General features: G+C 37.3%; 1 protein-coding gene across 4 annotated transcripts in view; it reads right to left on the reverse strand.

The window, feature by feature from the left end:
- Positions 1-20,805, reverse strand: part of ARB2A (ARB2 cotranscriptional regulator A) — a 421,353-nt gene that overhangs the window by 360,805 nt on the left and 39,743 nt on the right. For all 4 annotated transcript variants that reach the window (XM_030847879.2, XM_060296012.1, XM_060296010.1 and 1 more), the window contains one exon: positions 17,175-17,275. In XM_030847879.2, coding sequence (XP_030703739.1) covers positions 17,175-17,275 — 101 coding nt within the window. The remainder of the gene's footprint in view (positions 1-17,174; positions 17,276-20,805) is intronic.

The raw sequence follows: 20,805 nt of genomic DNA on the forward strand, positions 1-20,805 counted from the left end.
ACACATAATCTCTTACAGTTATTGCATTCATATCTAATTTGACAGACGTTTCTTTTAGTACTTGCCTTTATCCAATATTTCCAAATACTCAATTTTTTCTTCATAAAAAAAACAAATAGGGACTTAAACTTAAAAGCGTTTGCAAAGGAAACCATAAACAAGACAAAAAGACAACCCTAAGAATGGGAGAAAATATTTGCAAATGAAACAACAAAGGATTAATCTCCAAAATATACAAACAGCTCATGGAGCTCAATATCAAAAAAACAAACAATCCAATTAAAAAATGGGTTGAAGACCTAAATAGACATTTCACCAAGGAAGACATACAGATGGCCAAGAGGCACATGAAAAGATGCTCAACCTCACTAATTATGAGAGAAGTGCAAACCAAAACTACAACGAGGTATCACCCCATGCCAGTCAGAATGGCCATTATTAAAAAATCTACAAACAATAGCTGGAGAAGGTGTGGTGAAAAGGGAAACCTCCTGCACTGTTGGTGGGAATGTAAATTGATACAACCACTATGGAAAACAGTACAGAGGTTCCTTATGACACTAAAAATAGAACTACCATATGACCCAGCAATCCCACTACTGGGCATATACCCAGAGGAAACCATAATTCAAAAAGACACATGCACCCCAATGTTCATTGCAGCACTATTTATAATAGCCAGGTCATGGAAGCAACCTAAATGCTCATCAACAGATGAATAGATACAGAAGATGTGACACATATATTCAACGGAATATTACTCAGCCATAAAAAGAAATGAAACTGAGTTATTTGTAGTGAGGTGGATAGACCTAGAGTCTGTCATACAGAGTGTAGTAAGTCAGAAAGAGAAAAACAAATACCGTATGCTAATGCATATATATGGAATCTAAAAAAAAAAAAATGCTACCAATGAACCTAGTTGGAGGGCAGGAATGAAGATGTAGACATAGAGAATGGACTTGAGGACATGGGGTGGGAGGGGAAAGCCGGGGCAAAGTGAGAGTAGCATGGACATACATACACTACCGAGTGTAAAATAGTTAGCTAGTGGGAAGCAGCAGCATAGCACAGGGGGATCAGCTCAGTGCTTTGCGACGACTTAGAGGGGTGGGATAGGGAGGGTGCGAGGGAAGATCAAGAGGGAGGGGATATAGGGACATATGTATGCATATGCTGATTCACTTTGGTGTACAACAGTAACTAACACAGTATTGTGAAGCGATTATACTCCAGTAAAGATCTATTAAAAAAAAAAAAGAATATATTGTACAGCACAGAGAAATACAGGCATTATTTTGTAATAACTTCAGATGGAGTGTAATTGAGTACAATCTATAAAAGCATTGAATCACTATGTTGTACACCTGAAACTAATATAATATTGTAAATAAACTCTACTTCAATTTAAAAAAAATAAAATTAAAGGTAAAAAAAAAAAACCCAAACCAAATATTTTTCTTTCCTTTCAGTTTTCATTGGTTTACACAATTATAATGAAAATCAGAACTGGAATAAACAAGTTCAGGAATAAACTCAGCTGGAGGGAAACAGACCACTAGAGAATGCCCTAGGCTAGCCATAATGTTCAGTGTGAATCAGACTTTCAGTAAATTAGCAAGAAAGCAGTTAGAAGTTTCTTAATAGAGCTTCTACTATATAATCAAGTTGTATCAAGTAATTTAATACCTAAGAACTACAGGCTTTTATTAAATGTTTTAGGAAATAATACGTTGATCAAAGGGAGAAAGTCTCGTATCAAATGGCAACTACCTAGACGAGTGTAGAACACAAAAAGGTTGTGTCAAGGAACCCCGCCACCCTTCCCAATAAAGGTGATCACGTGAAACTTAAAAATATGGGTCTGACAGGGCTTCTGAAGAAGACAAAGAGCCCAGTTTGTGTGAAAGGAAGAGGGACAGACCAGGTGAAAGAGACGGCACACACAACGTCTCAGACAACAGTAAGCAATGTTCACCGTATGGTAAACAGCCTAACATAGCGGAGAGTGCAGAGTGCAGGGATTTGTACTAATACATCATTTATTTCTGAGTAAGAAAATGTAGTATATTATCTATATAACTTTAAAATGAAAAAATCAGCTGGTTTTCTTGGAGAGCTCTTTAAAAATCAGTATCTTAAATTAGATGGTAAATATTACAATCCCTAACCTACTCTTTATCAAACTACAGAACTAACTTACTAAAAGCTACTTTGGTGAGGAAAAAAAGTGATGACCTTCCTAAATGCTCAACTTACTTCCTAGAAAAAATTTATCATGTTTAAAACACTAATTTAGAGCATTATAAAAAAAATGGTTTGGTCTAAATACTTTTATAAAAAAACAAAATCTAGCTACACTATAATAAAAATTGTATATTATGTTACCATAATACTTGGCCAAAGATACAAAAAAATTTCCCATGAATATACTGTTGAATCAAAGTTTCCAATATATGGTACTGGCAGGCAGTGTGATTGAGAACTATGAACATGGGATCTAATAATAATGCACTAAATGTTCTTAAGTAAGTCATTTACCTTGCTCTTGCTCTCTTTAGTCATATCTGAAATCTGTAGAGGGAACTTTAAAGCCATACATATAGGATAAGCTCTGAATATTAAGCAAAAGAAGTATGATCAGTTCTTCAGAATATCACAAGAGAAAGCAGTACATCCCTAAGGCTACAGCTAATTATATCTTGAATATGGTACCTTCAAAATTCACTGCTTTGAGTGCTTCTAAAGGCTGTTCCATTGTCCGTCAGTTCTCCCAGTACACAAGCAGAGAACTTTTTTCTGAATCTTCAGCTTAAACGTTTTCCTTAGCTTTAGGCAACTGCTGCTTTCCTACAATCTTCAGGGAATAAAATAATTCCCTCCCTTCATTTATAGTGTTACCTTGAAGGGATCTATAACTATGATCAAGTTCTCTACAATCTTCTCTTTTCCAGTCTATCTAAGACTGTTAGATTTTTCTACCAAATACATACTTTTTAAAAGTGAATTTGTTACTACTTTAATGCCAAGTCTTCCCATTTTACCTACGTATATAAATATCTGAGGTCAAAACAGGAAAAATACTTAAGTCCCATAACAATACTGAACAATACAGAAATATCATATTGTCATTTTATTCTATAGTCAATCAAAAAATATTATTGAGTGCTGGTCCTGAGCCAGACTCTGTGCTGGGCACCAGGAATAATGTAGTAAACCAAATGAACAGAGCCTCTGACTTCATTTAGCTTACAGTTTAGACAGAAAGACATATCTAAGAGAGACAGACATTAAACTCAAGGAAAAAACAAAGTATAATGAGTAATGACAGTAATATCATGATGTCTGAGAATCTAACCTAATTCTAGGTTAGCGAAAGACTCACTAAAGAAGTGATACTTAAGTTATTATCTGAAGAATGAGTAGCAGTTAGATCAGGAAGGAAGGAATGTTTCATGCAAAAAATAGAGGTCTTATTAAAGCTGTAAGAAAAATAAATTCAAGTAACCCAAGAAGCTCTTAATGGCTTGAGTATAGAGTATGACAAAGGAAAATGAAGCTACACATATCAGCTTGAGGCTTGTAGGCCATATGAAGTAGTTTGCCCTTTATCCTAAAGTCACTGAGAAATAAAAGATAATAAAGTTTATAACTTTGGAATAACATTTTGGCTTCAGAATGGAGCTGTCAAGGATTACACTTAGCCAGGGAGATGAGTCAGAAGAACTCCAATCAGAGCACCCTCACTGACCTGTTTGACTGAATCTATAGAAATCATCATTCCTTCTCCTAGATATATATTATTCACATGGCTTTAAGGACATCACAGTCTCACTGTTTTACTCTTGCCTCAATGGCCTGCTCTTCTTGGTCTCTGCTGTTGACTCCCCTTCTCCTCAATTTCTTAATGCTGAAGTGCTCCTGGGCACAGTGCTTAGACTCAACTCATCCTGACCCACAACTTTTAGTTTTTCAAAAACACTGTCAACAGCTAAATACTATTTATTTTGTTTATTATCTGTCTTCCCCTTCTCCACAAAAAATGTGATCTCCATTCAATGTTTATCTGTTTTGTTAACTGTGTGATATCCTCAGTACCCAGAACATTGCTTGGCTCAGAGTAGGCAGTCAAAAAAAAAAAAGTTTTAAATTAATGACTAAATGAATGAATGAATAAACAAACAGGAAAAGAACCCTGAGACTAACGTGGACTCACCATGGATGGAGAGGATTAGGGAACCAGTGAGTAGGAAACTAGAAAGAGTGGTGAGCTGTACAAATTGAGGGAGAGGAAAAACTCAAGCTTAACTCCTAGGTAGCTAGCCTGAATGACTAGATAGATTACTGATACACAGGAAAACGTTTCCTGGGGAATGGAAAGCTGATCAATCAGTTCAGTTTTACACAAGCAGAGTGTGAGGTGCCTAATGAAATGCCAAGTGAAGGTGTCCAGTCCAGAGCACAGGGAGATAGGGATATAGATTAGGGTTTAGAGTCAAATAACTCAAAGATGGCATCAGAGGCTATGGGAGCATAATCGTTCACCAAGGGAAAATGAATAGAGAGAAACAGAAGACCTAGAACTGAGTCCTGACACACCTCACGTTAACAGATTGACAAAAGTACTAGAAGAAAACCAGAGAATATCATTACATGAGGGCATAGTTAAGACAATATTTTGAAAAGAAAGAAGTTACAATGTCAAACATTGCTAAGTGAACGAACAAAACAAGAACTAAAAATCATTAAGATGGGAGAGACTTATGCATGTTTAAATGCTGGCTAGAAAAAAGCAGTAGAGAAAGTGAGATAAAAAAATAAAAGGTCATAGCATAAGAAACTGCACATGTGAAAACAGAATAAAAAAGAGAAGCTAGGCAAATTTATTTTTTGTTATTTCTCACAGAATTACTAACATACCCATTACATATTATTTTAAAACCTATGATGTCAATTATGATTGTTTGGGTAACCATAGCAATAAAACAGTATCAAAACATATTAATAATCATGAAGTTTTTACAAGCATATGTACTCCTTATTCCCACTTTAGTGACTACCATACACAGCTTTTACCATCACAGTCAGATGAAACAACTTACAAGGTGTAAAGGGTCAGAGTGAACAAAAGATAGACAGTGGCTTACAGTCACATTTAATATAGGTAACTGCCTACTTATAAGAGAGGTTAGGTTCTGAAGAGCTATGTATAGATGACATTTTGTAGATAAAACTGGTCCAGAGATAACATTTAATAATAAAGGCAAAATCACAGCCTAATTTAAAAAAGCAAAAAATAATGCATTTGGGTAATATACAGTGAGTTCTTTTATTTTAAAATTTACCATAAAACATATGCAAATTGAGCCTACTTGTACTCTAATAAAACACTTAACTTTAACACCCTATCTTAAATCTTTGAGCGTGGAGGAGTAGACACCCACTTTAGCAGGTTGAGGCCTCGTGTCTCCAGTCTGTTGCTCTATGCAACGCACATATGGATTCCTGACAGGAGGCAATGACTTGATTCTTGACAAATGCTTGCTGAAAAGTAACAGTTACCTGTCATGCCAGGCTACAACTGCTAACCAAGAACACCATCACAGCTCTGGCTGAGTCTCTTTCGGAAATCCTGCCTAAGAACTAATTGTCCACTTTAGTTGAAAACTGTTCTCTTGTTAACTGTGTAAACGTTGACTGAAAAAAAGTCTTCCACTGGTTGAGTCCGCATCTTCATTTAAAAAACTGTGCTTATGTGCACTCGTGCGTGTTTATTCCCGGTGACCCTGTAGGCTCTGGCTCAGTACAAACCATCCAATCAATGATTTTTAACCACCTCACACCACTGTCTTACTCTCGCTTGTTATTAGACACATAACTAATCCCCGTCTGGCCTTAGTTATTAAATGTTCTAGCTTTTTACATTGGAGTTAGCGTTTTATTTATCTTATTTGTTTTTCTACCCAGCTAACCAAGTTCATCAGGAAAAATTATATATTTCTCTATTATCCTCTCATTCTATAAGTCAAAAACAAGGCAGTAGTTTTTCAATATTATTTAAAGGAAGATTTATTTTTTTGATCTTGCAAATGCCTTTTTCTTGATATCTATCAGAAAAGAGTCAACCACCATTTACCTTCATGCGGGAAGGATCCCATATTTGTTGTTTTGCCACAAGAGTATCTGAATTCACCAGTTTACTCTCATTATTTGGTTAATAATTTGGTAGGTAAATTCAACAAAGATCCGAGGGTCTACTCATATGTTAAAGTTTTGATAAATAACTTAGACAGGAGCCACTGGTGATATTCCACAGGCAACTAGCAATAAACAGCTGCCATTGCCTATCTCAGAAACCAAACAAGAAGCACAACACCCAGTTGTGTTGCTGTGATTATAGAGGGGACATATTCTATATCTGGGCATATTGCTAGCTCCTACCCATAAAGCTATCTGAAAGAAGGCCATATTTAAATGAAGGCCTGAGCAACAGCAGGCTATGTCTGAATTACAAAAGGCCATAGTAGCCCAGTCAATATATGTGGGTTCTTATGATCTACACTTATATATAATTTTGGAAGTTTTTGTAACTTGAATTCACTCATCCGGACTAGAACTTATGGCAAAAGTCTGTGAGTGCTGCCCAGCAGTGACTGCTGGGTTTTAGACAAGAAAATGTCCAGATGCAGCAACGCAGTACATGCTGTTTGAAAGACAACGGCTTATTACTGGTCATTAACTGAAATTGCCTCCATAACTGAAGGAAATAATCTTGAGATCTGAGCTACCCATAATGTTTTGTGTAATGTCAGAGTAACGTTCTAATAAGGTAGGCAGTGAAAAGAAAATTTCCATAATGAAATGGAAATGCTTGATACAGGAATATCTATCAGAGGAAAACAAGAAGATATATATTTATGAGCAGATAGCCTCTTTTCCCTTAGGACCAACTTTGGAGGTACCTGGATGACTACTGGATCCTAGTGCCACACGGGGAGTATCCTATTAGCAACCCCTAGTTGACAAACAAAAAGCTGCTTGGTTTACAGATGTCAGTTCCAAGGTGACAGACAGCATCCTGTTTGGAAAGCTTCCACACTGTGACCAACTGATGGAAGAAACTCTGATTAAAGAAGATTAGAATAAATCATCTCAGTGGGCAGAACTACACGTTGTTATCCTTTCAGTGACAGGAGAATTAGACAACCCCATGGGCCCTGCAGTTTGTGTAACTCATGGGTGCCAGTGAATGGCTTGGTCACACGGTCAGACAGATGGGCTATGGAAAAGTAAACTAGGAAAGTAATTCAGAAATGCAGACTGGAGCCTATGGCAGATGCCCATGAGTAAGGGGCATGACCCTATGGGAATTTAAGGGACTCTTTATTTAAAGGAGGACGTGTGGATTCCCATCAAAATAATCATAAGGTGACTCTAACCAACAGGTGGATACTTAGTATGCTCACTCGACTCAACATTGCCACTTTGGCTTATGAAATATATGGACACAGCAGAGCTGTAGCCGTGCAACAGCGGCTGACAGTCAGCTTATTCCTCTTGTATGTTCTGAGATACAAAATGCCAACAAGGACTGTACCATCCACCAATGATAAGACAGACTGCAAACAGCTATGAGGCAGATTTCCTACAGTGAAGGCTCCGCACACAGTTGGCAAGTGAACTATACTGGACCACTGCCCATAGCCCCGGGAGACTATAATGGGCATGAGCGGTATAGACACTCTGGACTGAGCTTTGCATACTTGGAGGTAAATGTAAACACTCAAAACACAATAAAAGGACTGGAGCAAAAAACACAGAACCGATTTGGAAAGCTTTCAGGTCAAAAACTGCATTTTATGGCACACAGTGTCTAACCACAGGTGAAGAAACAACACCTCAAATGCACATATCATGTTGCTTATCATGCTTAGCATAGAGGTTTACAGAAAGCTGGAGCAGGCAACTGAACATCTGTTATCAAAAATGGGTAGAAATAAAGTCAAGAAGGGCTAGCTTACAGACCTTCACAAGTGTATGCTCACACTCAGCAAGAAGGGGACCAAAGGAGGGTCCCCACGAAATCGAATTCTCTGCTTTTGCAAGGGATCTGAGGAAGATGGGGTTGGGGAGGATGCTGGTATGACAATACAATTCTTCTATTGTGTCTTACAACAGTAAATGCCCACTGGGGTGAAGCTATATGTTTGCCAAGACTGCCTCTGTTTTGGAACCTGACAAGGTCTAACCTGAGTAGCATCAAACTGGAGACATTTTGGTCCTTCATTCACTACGATGCTGAAAAGGACCAACTGCTGATGAATGAATGGAACTCTAGTAGTATACCAGTATCTTTTGATTCTTATTTATCAGGTTACATCTACTACAATAGATAGATTTGGGGAGGAATTTCCAGGAATTGTTCCCTGCTGGGCCATCAAATCATGCAATATACAACTCCTAGCAGGCTGGTCACTGTGAAACTGTAAACCTTAATGACTGAAAGCTTAGAAAAGTTCCTGGCTATAATGGAAAAAAACATAGCTGCCTAATGCTTATCATACCATAGTACAAATACATATCACCCTTGTTTCTGTGCATGGAAAGCAATTAATCAGGACAGAAAGAAACTGTGGGGTTCTAGTGGGAAAAAAACAGTAGGGATCACATTGTGGGCTTGAATCCCTGCAGAGAATGACTCCACCCTGAGCCTGAGGAAGGCTATGTGAGGTCTTATGGCATATTCAGACTAAATTACATCTAGATACGATCACTATCTGTGATGGTTAATTTTATGGGGCACCTTGGCTGGCTATGGTGCTCAGATACATGGTCAAATGCTATTCTGGCTGTTTCTGTGAGGGTGTTTTTGAATGAGATTTACATGTAAATCAGTGTACTTTAAGTAAAGCAGATTGACCTCCCTAATGAGGGTAGGCCTCATCCAATCAGTTGAAGGGCTTAAAAGAATAAAAGTTGATCTCCCCAGAGCAAGAGGGAATTCTGCCTGCAGACTGTTTTTGAAATCAAACTTCAACATCAACTCTTGCCTGGTTCTCTAGCCTGCCGGCCTCCCCATCAGATTTTGGACTCACCCAGCCTCCATAATTACATAAGCAAACTGCTTAAAATAAATGTATTTTTCTCTATATGTACAACCTATTGGTTTTGTTCCTCTGGAGAACCGTGACTAATACACTATCTATTTAGCCTTAGGTAAGCCCCCAACACATCTAGTAAAAGGAGAAAGATACATTACACACTAAGAGAAATAATATATTATACGTGTTATAACAGAATTATTTTAAAAGCAAATTTGAGACACAAAGAAGAGAGAGGTCCATTCTATCCTATGTGGATCAGAGAAAGTTTTCTTAGAGGTTGATCTAAGCTTGAAAGATGAATAAATATTCTGCAAGCAGATGGGAGGGAGGGTGGTAAAGCTGCATCCTTGGCACCAAATGCTCCCTGCATGAGTAGAGGCCCAGAGATATAAAACAGCATGGCATATTAGAAAACCACAAGTAGGTTTATATAGCTCAAGCATAGGGTGAGTGGGAACTGGGGCAAGAGAGGAGGCAAGTGATAAAGCCAGAAAAATATGCAAGGGCCAACTCATGAAAGGTCTGGTATAACAAGGCAAGCAGTTTGAAATTCATTTTGTAGGGAAGCACATAAAGGTTCTAAAAACAGGCAAACATGCTCACTGTTGCAGCTTTAAAAGATATCTCTGGTAGCAGCATTGAGAACAGGTTCAAAGATGGAGGTGGAAGGAGGCAGGCATGGATGGACCACATTGCAGGTAGTGTCTTAGTCTGATCAGGCTGCCATAACAAAGTACCACAGACTAGGTGGCATAAACAACAGAAATTTATTTCTCACAGTTCTAAAGGCTGGGAAGTACCAGATCTAGGTGCTGGCTGATTAGGTTCCTGGTGAGAGGGCTCTTTCTGGCTGGTAGACAGTTACCTTCTTGCTCTGTCCTCACATGGCCTTTCCTCAGTGTGTACATGAAATGGGGAAGAGAGAGAGAGAGAGAGAGAGAGAGGGAGAGAGAGAGGGAAGGGGGAAGAGAGAGAGAGATCTTTCTTATAAAGGTACCAATCATATCAGATTAGGGCCCCACCCTTATGACCACATTTAATCTTAATTACTTTCTAACAGTCCTATCTCCAAATGCAATCACATAAGAGGTTAGAGCTTCAATATATGAATTCTGACAGGGGGACGCATTTCATCATGAAGCTGAACTGCAGTAATCTAGTTTAAGAGATGATACAGACCTAAGCTAAACCAGTAGCAATAGACATGGAAAAAGATGTGACGACGTAAAAAGGTATAATAACAAGACCTGGTCACATGAAGTCAAACATGATGAGTGAAAGGACTATGTAGTTTCTGCCTTACAAAACTGGATGAATGGTAGTGCCATCCATTTAAACTAGGAAAGTAGGTTACTGGCCCAGCAGAACCTCAGGGGTTTCAAGGCTTGGAAAATGCAGATCCAGTGAAGAGTGGAAGTGAGAAGTCAGACTGAAAACAGAGGGATTACACTGACAGGTCTGAGATTTGCTTTTGCCTTAGTTACAAACTAATCACCTAGCCTGTTAACTTTCATGGGTGCTAACAACAGACACAAAACTTCTGGGTCACAGATAAAGGACTATTAATCACAGCATAGCATCAGCATATTTGCACTGGTTCCCTGGACCCCAAGTCCCTGGGGCACAACATGATGTGACCCTAGATGGATGCTGCACACAGAGCAGTTCAGGTCAAAGCTGAGGAATACCCAGCTTGGGGAGCCCATCATTTCCTAGTAAGCTGTAAGCAAGCCTGTTCTTTGTCCCAGAGGAAGACCTAACCTCATGCTTCAATACTGCCTGTTGCAAACACAACTCTTGAGAAATGGCCCAGGTAAAAAGCAGGCAGACTCCTGTATTCTTGGCATATCTAATAAGACATACAGGAGTATGAGAGACTCATAGAAACTGTCATAATACTCACCCACCTAGTTCATTCCTTCTGTGATGCCAAATGCATTTATGCCCCAGGCAAAATACTAAGTAAGGTATTCCTAAGAAATGGAACAAACTCTTTGGAAACAACTCAAGTGCTAGAATGGATGTTGTTATCCCAGAAAGAAGTACTCCAAATTCTAGATATTTGAAGGGTCCCAAATAAAATGGTACAGTCCAAGAACACTGAAGTATATAGCCTGACAGGGAAAAAGCCACAAACACAAAGCTCCTTCAAGTTTCCTATCACCAGCTTCTTCTTTCCCAATACTCAACTTGTGAAACTTTTCAAACACACAGAAATGTTGAAAAATAGTACAATAAACACTTTTACATCTCCCACCTTGACTGAACAATTCTTAACAGCATTCTGCCATATATGCTTTCTGTTTATTTCTGTGGTTTTTTCCTCTTTCTCAAGAAGCGTTTAAAAATAGCTTGCAGGCATCATGACCTTCTCCCTAAATATTTCACAAGCATCACCTAAGAATAAGGACATTTTCCTACATAACTGTAATACGTAATATTATCACACCTAAAGAAACTAACAATTCTTCCTCAGTTGCCCCTAAAGAGTGTAGAGGTTTTTTTGTTTGCTTTAGTTTTTTTAAACAAAAATCCCATCAATGTTCATACACTGAAACTGGTTGCTATCTCCTTGTTTATTTTCATCTACAACAGTTTCTTTACCTCTGACACATAAATCTTTTCAGTATTTTTAATGGCATTGTGTTTTACATGTCCCATGTTCTGGACTGTGTCCTTGTGGTGTCATTTACTTTTCCCTCTATTCCTATATTTCACGAAAATGGAAGACACATCTAAAGGTCTGATTAGCGTCAGATTCAATACACATAGCAAGAATATTCACGGTTAATGCTGTGTACTTCAAACTGCATCATATCAGAAGACGCGTAACGTCAAGTTCTTCTATTAATAATGATACTGGGCTTCCCTGGTGACGCAGCGGTTGAGAGTCCTCCTGCCGATGCAGGGGACACGGGTTCGTGCCCCGGTCCGGGAAGATCCCACATGCCGCGGAGCAGCTGGGCCCATGAGCCATGGCTGCTGAGCCTGCGCGTCCGGAGCCTGTGCTCCGCAACGGGAGAGGCCACAACAGTGAGAGGCCCACGTACCGCAAAAAAAATAAAATAAAATAAAATAGTGATACTAACTTTGTTCACTTAGGTAATGTGCTGACAGCTAGATCTCTATTTTAAGGTACATATTTTGCCCCCTTACAATTGCAAGAAATCTGTGAGGTGATACTTTGGAAATACTTTGCAAATATTCTGTACAAATACACTGTGCAAATATTCCCTCACATCCTTTCACCTAATGAAATTAGTATACATTCATGATCCTCATCTGAATCAATCATTTCATTAAGGGGTTGTGTGGTAGTTTTCTAACACATTACCACAAACTTAATAGCTTAAACACAATTTAGCATCTCACAATTTATAGATCACAAATCTGGGTTGATTCTACTGGTTTCTCTGCTCTAGGTTTCACAAGGCCAAAATCAAGGTGTCAGCCAGATGGGCTCTTATCAGGAGGTTCTGGAGAAAGGCCCGTTCCGAGCTCACTCAGGTTGTTGACAAAATCCGGTTCACTGAGGCTGCAGTACTGAGATCCTTGTTTTCCTTGCTGACTGTCAGTTCAGGGATACCCTTAGCTCCTACAGGCCTCTCTCTGGTTCCTGCAAGTGGGTCCTCTATCTCAAAGCCAGCAATGGTGTGTTGAATCCTCATGCTTGGAATCTCTCTTCCTGCCTCTTCTGCAGAATTTCTGTGACTGACTCTTCTGCCTTTCTCTTCTGCTTTTAATTACTCTTGTGATTGTACTGAATCCACCCAGATAATCCAGGACAATCTCCCTATCTTAAGATCAGCTGACGAGTAACCTTAATTACATCTGCAAAGTCTCTTCACAGTAGCTCCTAGATTAGAGTTTGACTGACTAAGCAGGAAATGGGAATCTTGAAGGAACATCTTTAGAATTATGGTGATTTTCTAATTTTGTCATATTTTTTTACTTTTAGTAGCCAGTATTCTTTGGTAAAGTAGAACATTCCTTCCTCACCTGCAAATGAACAATAGTTCCTAATAAAAAGTCTAGCTACTTAATTCTCTCCTTTTGATTACCAATTTTCAGATAATTTTCATCTTACGATAGCACATTAACTACATTTTTTTAAAATGTTATGGAATCATGACTTTTTATTAAATGTTTTATAATCAATAGAATCCTAACTCTGTTTTACCCTCGAATTGTCCCAATTTTGGCCAAAGGAAATCCTTTCAAGTTGGTTTCTCTGTCCTCTTCACATACTTCCATTAGACTAAATGTTTGCTTTCCAGAAAAAGATGATGTCCTAGGCTCATCTTATATTTTCCCAGTCACACAGATAGTGCTGAGCCAGAACTAGGACCCAGATCTCCTGACAGCCAGACCTTTGTTTCTGTCACAATATGAGATGTGAGAATTTCACCTTATATGAAGGTAATAGTTATACACAGATAATCACATTATATTCAAATATTTGAATATTAAAATAATAATTTATATTATTATTCTTTACTTTAAGTTGCTCCTATTTCAAGTACCTAAATATGGCCATTAGAAAAAACCCCAAAAGACACTGCTGGCCTACATTCTTCAATAAATTCCATTTTTTCTGATGCAATATTTTTCAGTAAGTTTCCACTATTTTACAAGACATACTACTAATTTAGGTCCAGGGAAAAAAATCATGCCCTTACTTTTTCTTTTTTTTGTAAGTGTGATCCTATCCATGAATAAAAAGCCAAGCTTGTAAGACTATCCAATCACTGCTATCCTCTTACTAATAAGCACATTGACAATTTATTAATTTTTAAAGAAGTAAACAAATATCAAAGGAAATGCAAAGACCCAAATTAGGCAAGAAAATCAAATCTTTCATTAGAATTTCTGCTGGATTACAAATTCTGCATTTAATAGTAATTCAGTATTGACATGAAAGAGACAGTTGAGAAAATTTGACATGCTGAGTTTTTACCATTCTATTTACTACGTAACATGATAGCCTTTCTAGTCTTTCTGTGTCTAACAGAAATGTTATTCCTTGGCCTTTTGCTCCAATGTACATACATTAAAGACTTCTATTTTGAAAATTACCCTTTCACACCACTCTCCCACTTCCTAAAACTGAAAGTATCTTTCTAAATTTAGAGAAATTAACCAAACTTATTAAAGGCTATATGTTTTTATCAAGCTATATGTAGACAGTAAAATATATATATACATATTAGCAAAAGCATTTGATTACAAAAATGTAACTATTTGAAGGTAAAGAGTACTCTTTTGTGTACTTATGGCACTGCATTCTAAAAAGAAAATGACATCTCAGTTTATTTTACTCACACAATAAGTTTAATTTACATAAAAATGATAGAGCATTTCAGGAGCAAGTCTTAAAAACAATTTCTACTGAATGATTGCTATAATAATCTCCTTAAGAGAGAAATACACATAAACTAAAACAGCAGTTGTGAAACATATATAGTACCTCTCAGCTCAAGACAAAACTCAATATTCAGTAGGAAAACACTTAAGAAAACAGAAGGGCTTTTGGTTTAGGCTATAGCCTGAAGTCAAAATTCGTTTCCTTAAAACTTAAATCTTAAGCATATCCAAAGCTGTTTATTAAGGCAGCCTCCCAGGCAATAAACTCAAATTTCTGAATTCCGTCCTATCCATCACTGAGGAGAACGGAGATTTTTCAGTGCTTCTACATCTAGGACATTGTGGTGAGAGGCTTTTCACAGGTTCTCGCTTAATGGAACTAGAGATCTTATTGGTAATATGAAGTACTAAATATTTCCAGAATTTAAACATGATGTTTATTTGTTTTCTAGGAACTGTAGACAGTTATACAAGAACTTTCAGAATTATACTGACATAAGTCTTGAGTTGACTGTGAGGTTTAAAAATTTTTTGTGACCCTCCATATGTCCAAAGAATTAGGTAGGAGATCTCAGATCTCAGAAAGGAATCACTTACACATGGGAATATCTAATAAGACACACTACTTAGATTTTGATAAAGATGATGTTGGAGGATATAGGTTGAGACTGAAAAAGATGCAGATGTCAAAAATGCAGATGTTTGGAGAACAGCACCTATCCCAGTGAACAAATGTACATGGCTTATGGAAAAGAGTAAAATGTAATCCCCATTAAAAATAAACAAACAGGGCTTCCCTGGTGGCGCAGTGGTTGAGAATCTGCCTGCCAGTGCAGGGGACACGGGTTCGAGCCCTGGTCTGGGAAGATCCCACATGCCGCAGAGCAACTAAGCCCGTGCGCCAGAGCTACTGAGCCTGCGCGTCTGGAGCCTGTGCTCTGCAACAAGAGAGGCCGCGACAGTGAGAGGGCCGCGTACCGCGATGAAGAGTGGCCCCCGCTCGCCGCAACTAGAGAAAGCCCTCGTACAGAAACGAAAACCCAACACAGCCAAAAATAAATAAATAAATTAAAAAAAATAAAATAAAATAAACAAACAATCCCAGTCCTTCTCTAAGGCCATATAGTATGGATATTCTATAATAAAAATACTATCAGTCTGCAGCACATAATTAAGTCATGTGGAATTAGGCAAACTCTTTTTTATGGACAGTAGAAATCATTCAGGGCATTAAATACAGTTAAGTTACAAATGCTGGAGAACAACGTCAAGAACTCTCATGAGTCTGTGATTTTACTCTGAGTTGCAAGTTAAAAAGTTAGCCCACTACAGTTTCATGGTTGCAGCCAGAAGACACTAGACTCCTGGGTAAGAGACAAAGGATTTTATTACCCAGGTTACAGCAAGCAGTATGAGCTTCATGTTTTCATCTGTTTCTCCTGCCCCTCAAATACCAAAGAGGCAATGTTGATACGCCCAGGGTAGAGGCTGAGCACATAGTGACATTGTATCATGGCTGTGGAACCTCAAACTTATGAAGCCCAATTTAACGAGGGGGTTGCTAGCAAACCTGCTCATCCTTTGCCACTAGTAGGGAAAGAAGGTGAAAGTACCTTGACACAAACAAATCTGCCCTCTGCCTTGGAGGAAGACACAATCTCTCTCTTCCAAGGCTGTTTCCTATACAGACATCCTCAAAAAGATGGTCCAGAACAAAAGTTGTCAATGCCTTTGCTCAGACACGTGCAGAAATGAAGAGATCCAAGGAAAACTGTCTCCCAGAAAACATAAACTAAATTTCATATATTCTTTATGCTACTGTTTAACCAAATAATTAATTTTAACTTTATTAATTTTAATTAATTTATTAATTTTGACTACTCTATTAAAGAGCCAAAAAAGAAATAAAACCTTCAGCTCTTCTTTATAGAAGTAAAGTGGCTGTTTAGTTATCGCACTAAACAAATGTGTCCATATGCATTTTATTGAAAATACTTAATATGACGCCAATGAGTACAACTTTGAGTTTTAACAAAACATTCACTTGAATGACAAATGACATTTTCAAAGGTTCCTACCAGTGGTAGCATGTGAGGTATCTAATGTTTCACAAGGCCTAATCCTTTATCAAGTCAAAGATTAAGTAGGTTATATCCAATTTATTAGCCAAATATCAATCTTCTTCATATACATAAGTAATTTCTTTAACTTTCAGGAATAATTGACAACTATAATTGTATATATTTAAAGTGCACAATAAGATGATTTGCTATACATTGTAGAAAAATTACCAAGATCAGGATAATGAACACATGCATCACCTCACACAGTTAACACAAGCAACTCTTTTGATTTTTGTTTTTTGTTTTAGATAAGCACTTAAAAGAACACTTATTCTTCCTCACACAGCAGAGGATTCAAGCTCCTAAAAACATTAAAAATAGAAAATTTAGCATGAATTTGTTCCCCTTATAACGACTCACTACAAAATATTAAGGTCATGGGAAGGATATATTTATGTAAAAGCATAAACTTTTAAACTGAAAATATGTTTCTAGCATTACCACAAAAAATTTAAAAATGCAAAAACTGTTTTTAATCACTTTTTTGTAGAAAGAGTGCATGTACTGCTTCAGCTTCAAAACCTTTATTCTGACTATTTAAAATTGGAAAAACACAAGGTTGAAGTTGTATACACGACCATACCTCTCCAAGCGCTTCATATCTTTTCTGGTTCCATCTGTGCAAGTCTTCCCGGTAGTTAAAAACAAATGGCTCCCCGGTTTTTATGTGCCTTAACTGCCCCTCTAGAAGACAAACAAACAATATTGCTATGATTCAGAGTACATTTATAATAATATGGAAAGTAAAATAAATAATGTCTAATAAAAATTTAAAATATCTTTCTCAGAACAGTTTCATTTTTTTATCAGATTTTTTTCTTCAAATATCCATATGATGCAAACATATACATAGTATAAAAGAATGACCCCAAGTACTCAAATGCTATGTCTCTGATCTTTGTTTCTCTAATCCAAAGCAAATTAACAATATTTGAGGGCCTACAACGTATGAGGATTTTTGCTAGCTATAGCCGTGAACGTGGTCCCCATTCCTAAGCTTAGAGGCTACCTGAGGAGTAACAGCATAAACATTTAAAAGTTAAGCAACTTTTCAGAGAGTTAAACAAGAATGAAGTAAGTCAACAGTCTAAAAACTGCTACAGGCAATTCACATAGATAATAAAGTCTAAAATGAGTTTAGAAAAATGAAGGATGCCTATAGGCTAGAATAGGTTCAGAAGGTTTTAGTGAAATTTCTCAACTAGGCCTTGAAATACAAGTAAGATTTAAAACGGAAATTGGAGAGAGACAGTGAGCCAACACAGGTTTAGACTGTCAAGTCAGACTCACACAATTCAGAGATTTTGCTGATAATTAATAACTTTACTAATAACTTTAAGGGTATAAGCAATCAAGAGGCACAGGCAAAGCAGGTCTGGAACAGCCTGACCATGTCTTCCCAGGGCCTATCCTCTCACTGGATAGCACTCTCTGGTTCAGAATAGGTGATGTCTCTAAGTGGGGCACATGAGTTACCTAACACATTGGTGAGCATGCTGGTTATAAAACAATTCCATTTTATGTGCCAGAGAGTTGTACTGCTCATGTGATATTTTTCAGAGAAACATGCCCTACATATCCACAGATTATAGGTTTGTTTAACCATAAGCAATGCCAAACCAGTTATCCTGCTCAAAATACTCCATGGATAAGGATTCTCCTCATAGCACAGACCAGGCCACCTGTCTTCTTTCTTTCCCCAGAAGCATTCCCCTGGTATTCAAGAGAGAAACAGACCACAGACCAAGTGCTTTAACACCTTGCCTCCCGCCCCTACTCAGACAACATAAACAGAATTTTGAAAAAACATGACAGCAAGTTCAAATAATGGTGAACAACCCAGTTTAAAAGAAACAAAAAGAGTATGAACCAAATAAAATAATATAACATTGGAGGACACGTGGAATCAAATAGCAGAAGGCCCAAACTACTGGGTTTGGACTTTATCCTAAGAGCAATGAGGCACAAGAAAGACTTCAGGGGCAGAAGAGGGACATGGTCAAGCTGAATGGAGTTATTAGTATTTGATTTTTATCCAATGAGGACATGCAAGAGTGAAGAAAGACTTGAAAGGAAAGCTGTGGCACTGAAACTAAAGCCAGGAAATATACTACTCTAAGTAAAACTATTTCATTATTTTTATGAATCAATTTTACTACATATAAAATGGGTATTTTTAATATATAAAATAAGGGCTAATCCTTACTTGTAAAGTTAATACTCAACATGAGACACTGCATTGGCTCATTATAACACTCTTTTATGGTCAGACGATGCCATGTAAATTGTAAGGTACATCTACAGTTTTCTTTCTAGGACAGGGAAATTCCCATTTAGCATACCAATACAAGCAGATTGAAGACATCTGCAAATCTAGCACTTGGCATTTTGACTAAAGCAACCTTAAAGGTACATGACGTACAGTAATGTGTAATATTGCTGCACTAAAATTTTAAATGTATTTTCTATGAGACTGCTGTGTGAAGGGGAACTGACTTACCTAGATAGTGAGTTTAGGTAGTTAGATATAGATACTTATAACTACATCTCAAAGAGAGGTTTGGTTTTTTTTTAATTCTCTGTTCATTTTGGACATAATAATTCTCATAAAGTGATAATGATTTTGATACTTTAGGGAAAATAAGCCCTATCAAAACAGCCAACTATCAGCACTAGTACTTTTTGTTTGCTTGTTGGTTTTTTTTTTGTTTTTCATTGATTTTATTTTTATTTATATATTTTTAAACATCTTTATTGGAGTATAATTGCCTTACAATGTTGTGTTAGTTTCTGCTGTATAACAAAGTGAATCAGCTATACATATACATATATCTCCATATCCCCTCCCTCTTGCGTCTCCCTCCCACCCTCCCTATCCCACCCTTCTAGGTCAGCACAAAGCACTGAGCTGATCTCCCTGTGCTATGCGGCTGCTTCCCACTAGCTACCTATTTTACATTTGGTAGTGTATACATGTCAATGCTACTCTAGTATTAAAAGCGAAAAGAAGGTAAAGAGGCAAAGAAAGTAAGCATTCTTAACCAGAAAAGATAACCTGGATCACTTATGTTATAGTTGTATTTGCAAATTTGGTATTTCTCAAACGTTTGGAAAATCTCTTCAGCAACTGTCAAAGGGCTGACTTAGGACATTTTATTTTAGAGTCCTAAAAATTCAGTTGTAAAATTTCCTGTGTATACCCAAATGCCCATTATTCTGAAGTGTATCCATATATTTTATCAGATTGGTGGTGGAGTCTAAGACCCAAAATAAGCTATCAATGGCCTAAATAAATTAATAAATTTAAAGTATTTAGGACACTTCCTGGCATGTAGTAAGAGTACAATAAATATCAGCTATCATGGAAGACAAGATTCAAACTCAGTTTGTTGCTGAGTCCAAATATTTTTTTTTGGTGATACGAAAGTGTGCTTCCTCATAATACTGTACAGAGGTATATATAGTGTGTGTGGGTTGAGGGGGAAAAGTCTTCACCTTCATCTTCCAAAGCAAGAGCTGGGCCTTATACAATTCCAACAACTGGAGAATGGCTAAATAGGCATTTTGAACACAAAGAGTATTTGAAAAGGTAAAGTGATTTGAAAGAACAAGGTATCAGTTTGATGCAGGTAAAAAGAATCTCTTCCCCTTCGTTACAAATTTTTTTTTCCTTAGGGTGAACTCTGTATCCAAATTCTTCTGTTACCCAACTAAGAACTTTAAAATTCTTTAGAAAATTTAGAAGCTTCTTCAATCAGGTAATGAAAGTTTCAATTCAAAGCTTTCATAAAAGTTTTTTTATTATAAATCCTGAAAAAAAAAGTCTCTGGGGATACTAAGTTAGAACTGCCCTTTTAGCAGCTTAATACTGAAACCAGTTTCCTGGTTTCAGAACCTCACCTCTTTGAAAAAGTACTCACTATTCACTCTGAGTTCAACCCTGAACTGTATCATGCTAAAAATAAGATCCATAAAACATTCTCTCCTTGGAATGCAACAATCTTTGCCTCATACTGTAAGTCTATATTTATGCAAGACAGTGTCCAGGATATTTAAAAAATAAATGATAGGTGCGTGCAAGGGTCCATATGCATTCATGTGTAAGTACACTTGCATGTGCAAAGGTGTAGGTGTGTCTGAAAGTGTGTAAGTACAGAGCATGTGCATGCAAGGGTATAAAAATGTAAGCAAAGATGTGTGTATGAATGTATCTG

The sequence above is a fragment of the Globicephala melas genome, chromosome 3 (assembly GCF_963455315.2).
Source record: "Globicephala melas chromosome 3, mGloMel1.2, whole genome shotgun sequence".
NCBI classification, from domain to species: Eukaryota; Metazoa; Chordata; class Mammalia; order Artiodactyla; family Delphinidae; genus Globicephala; species Globicephala melas.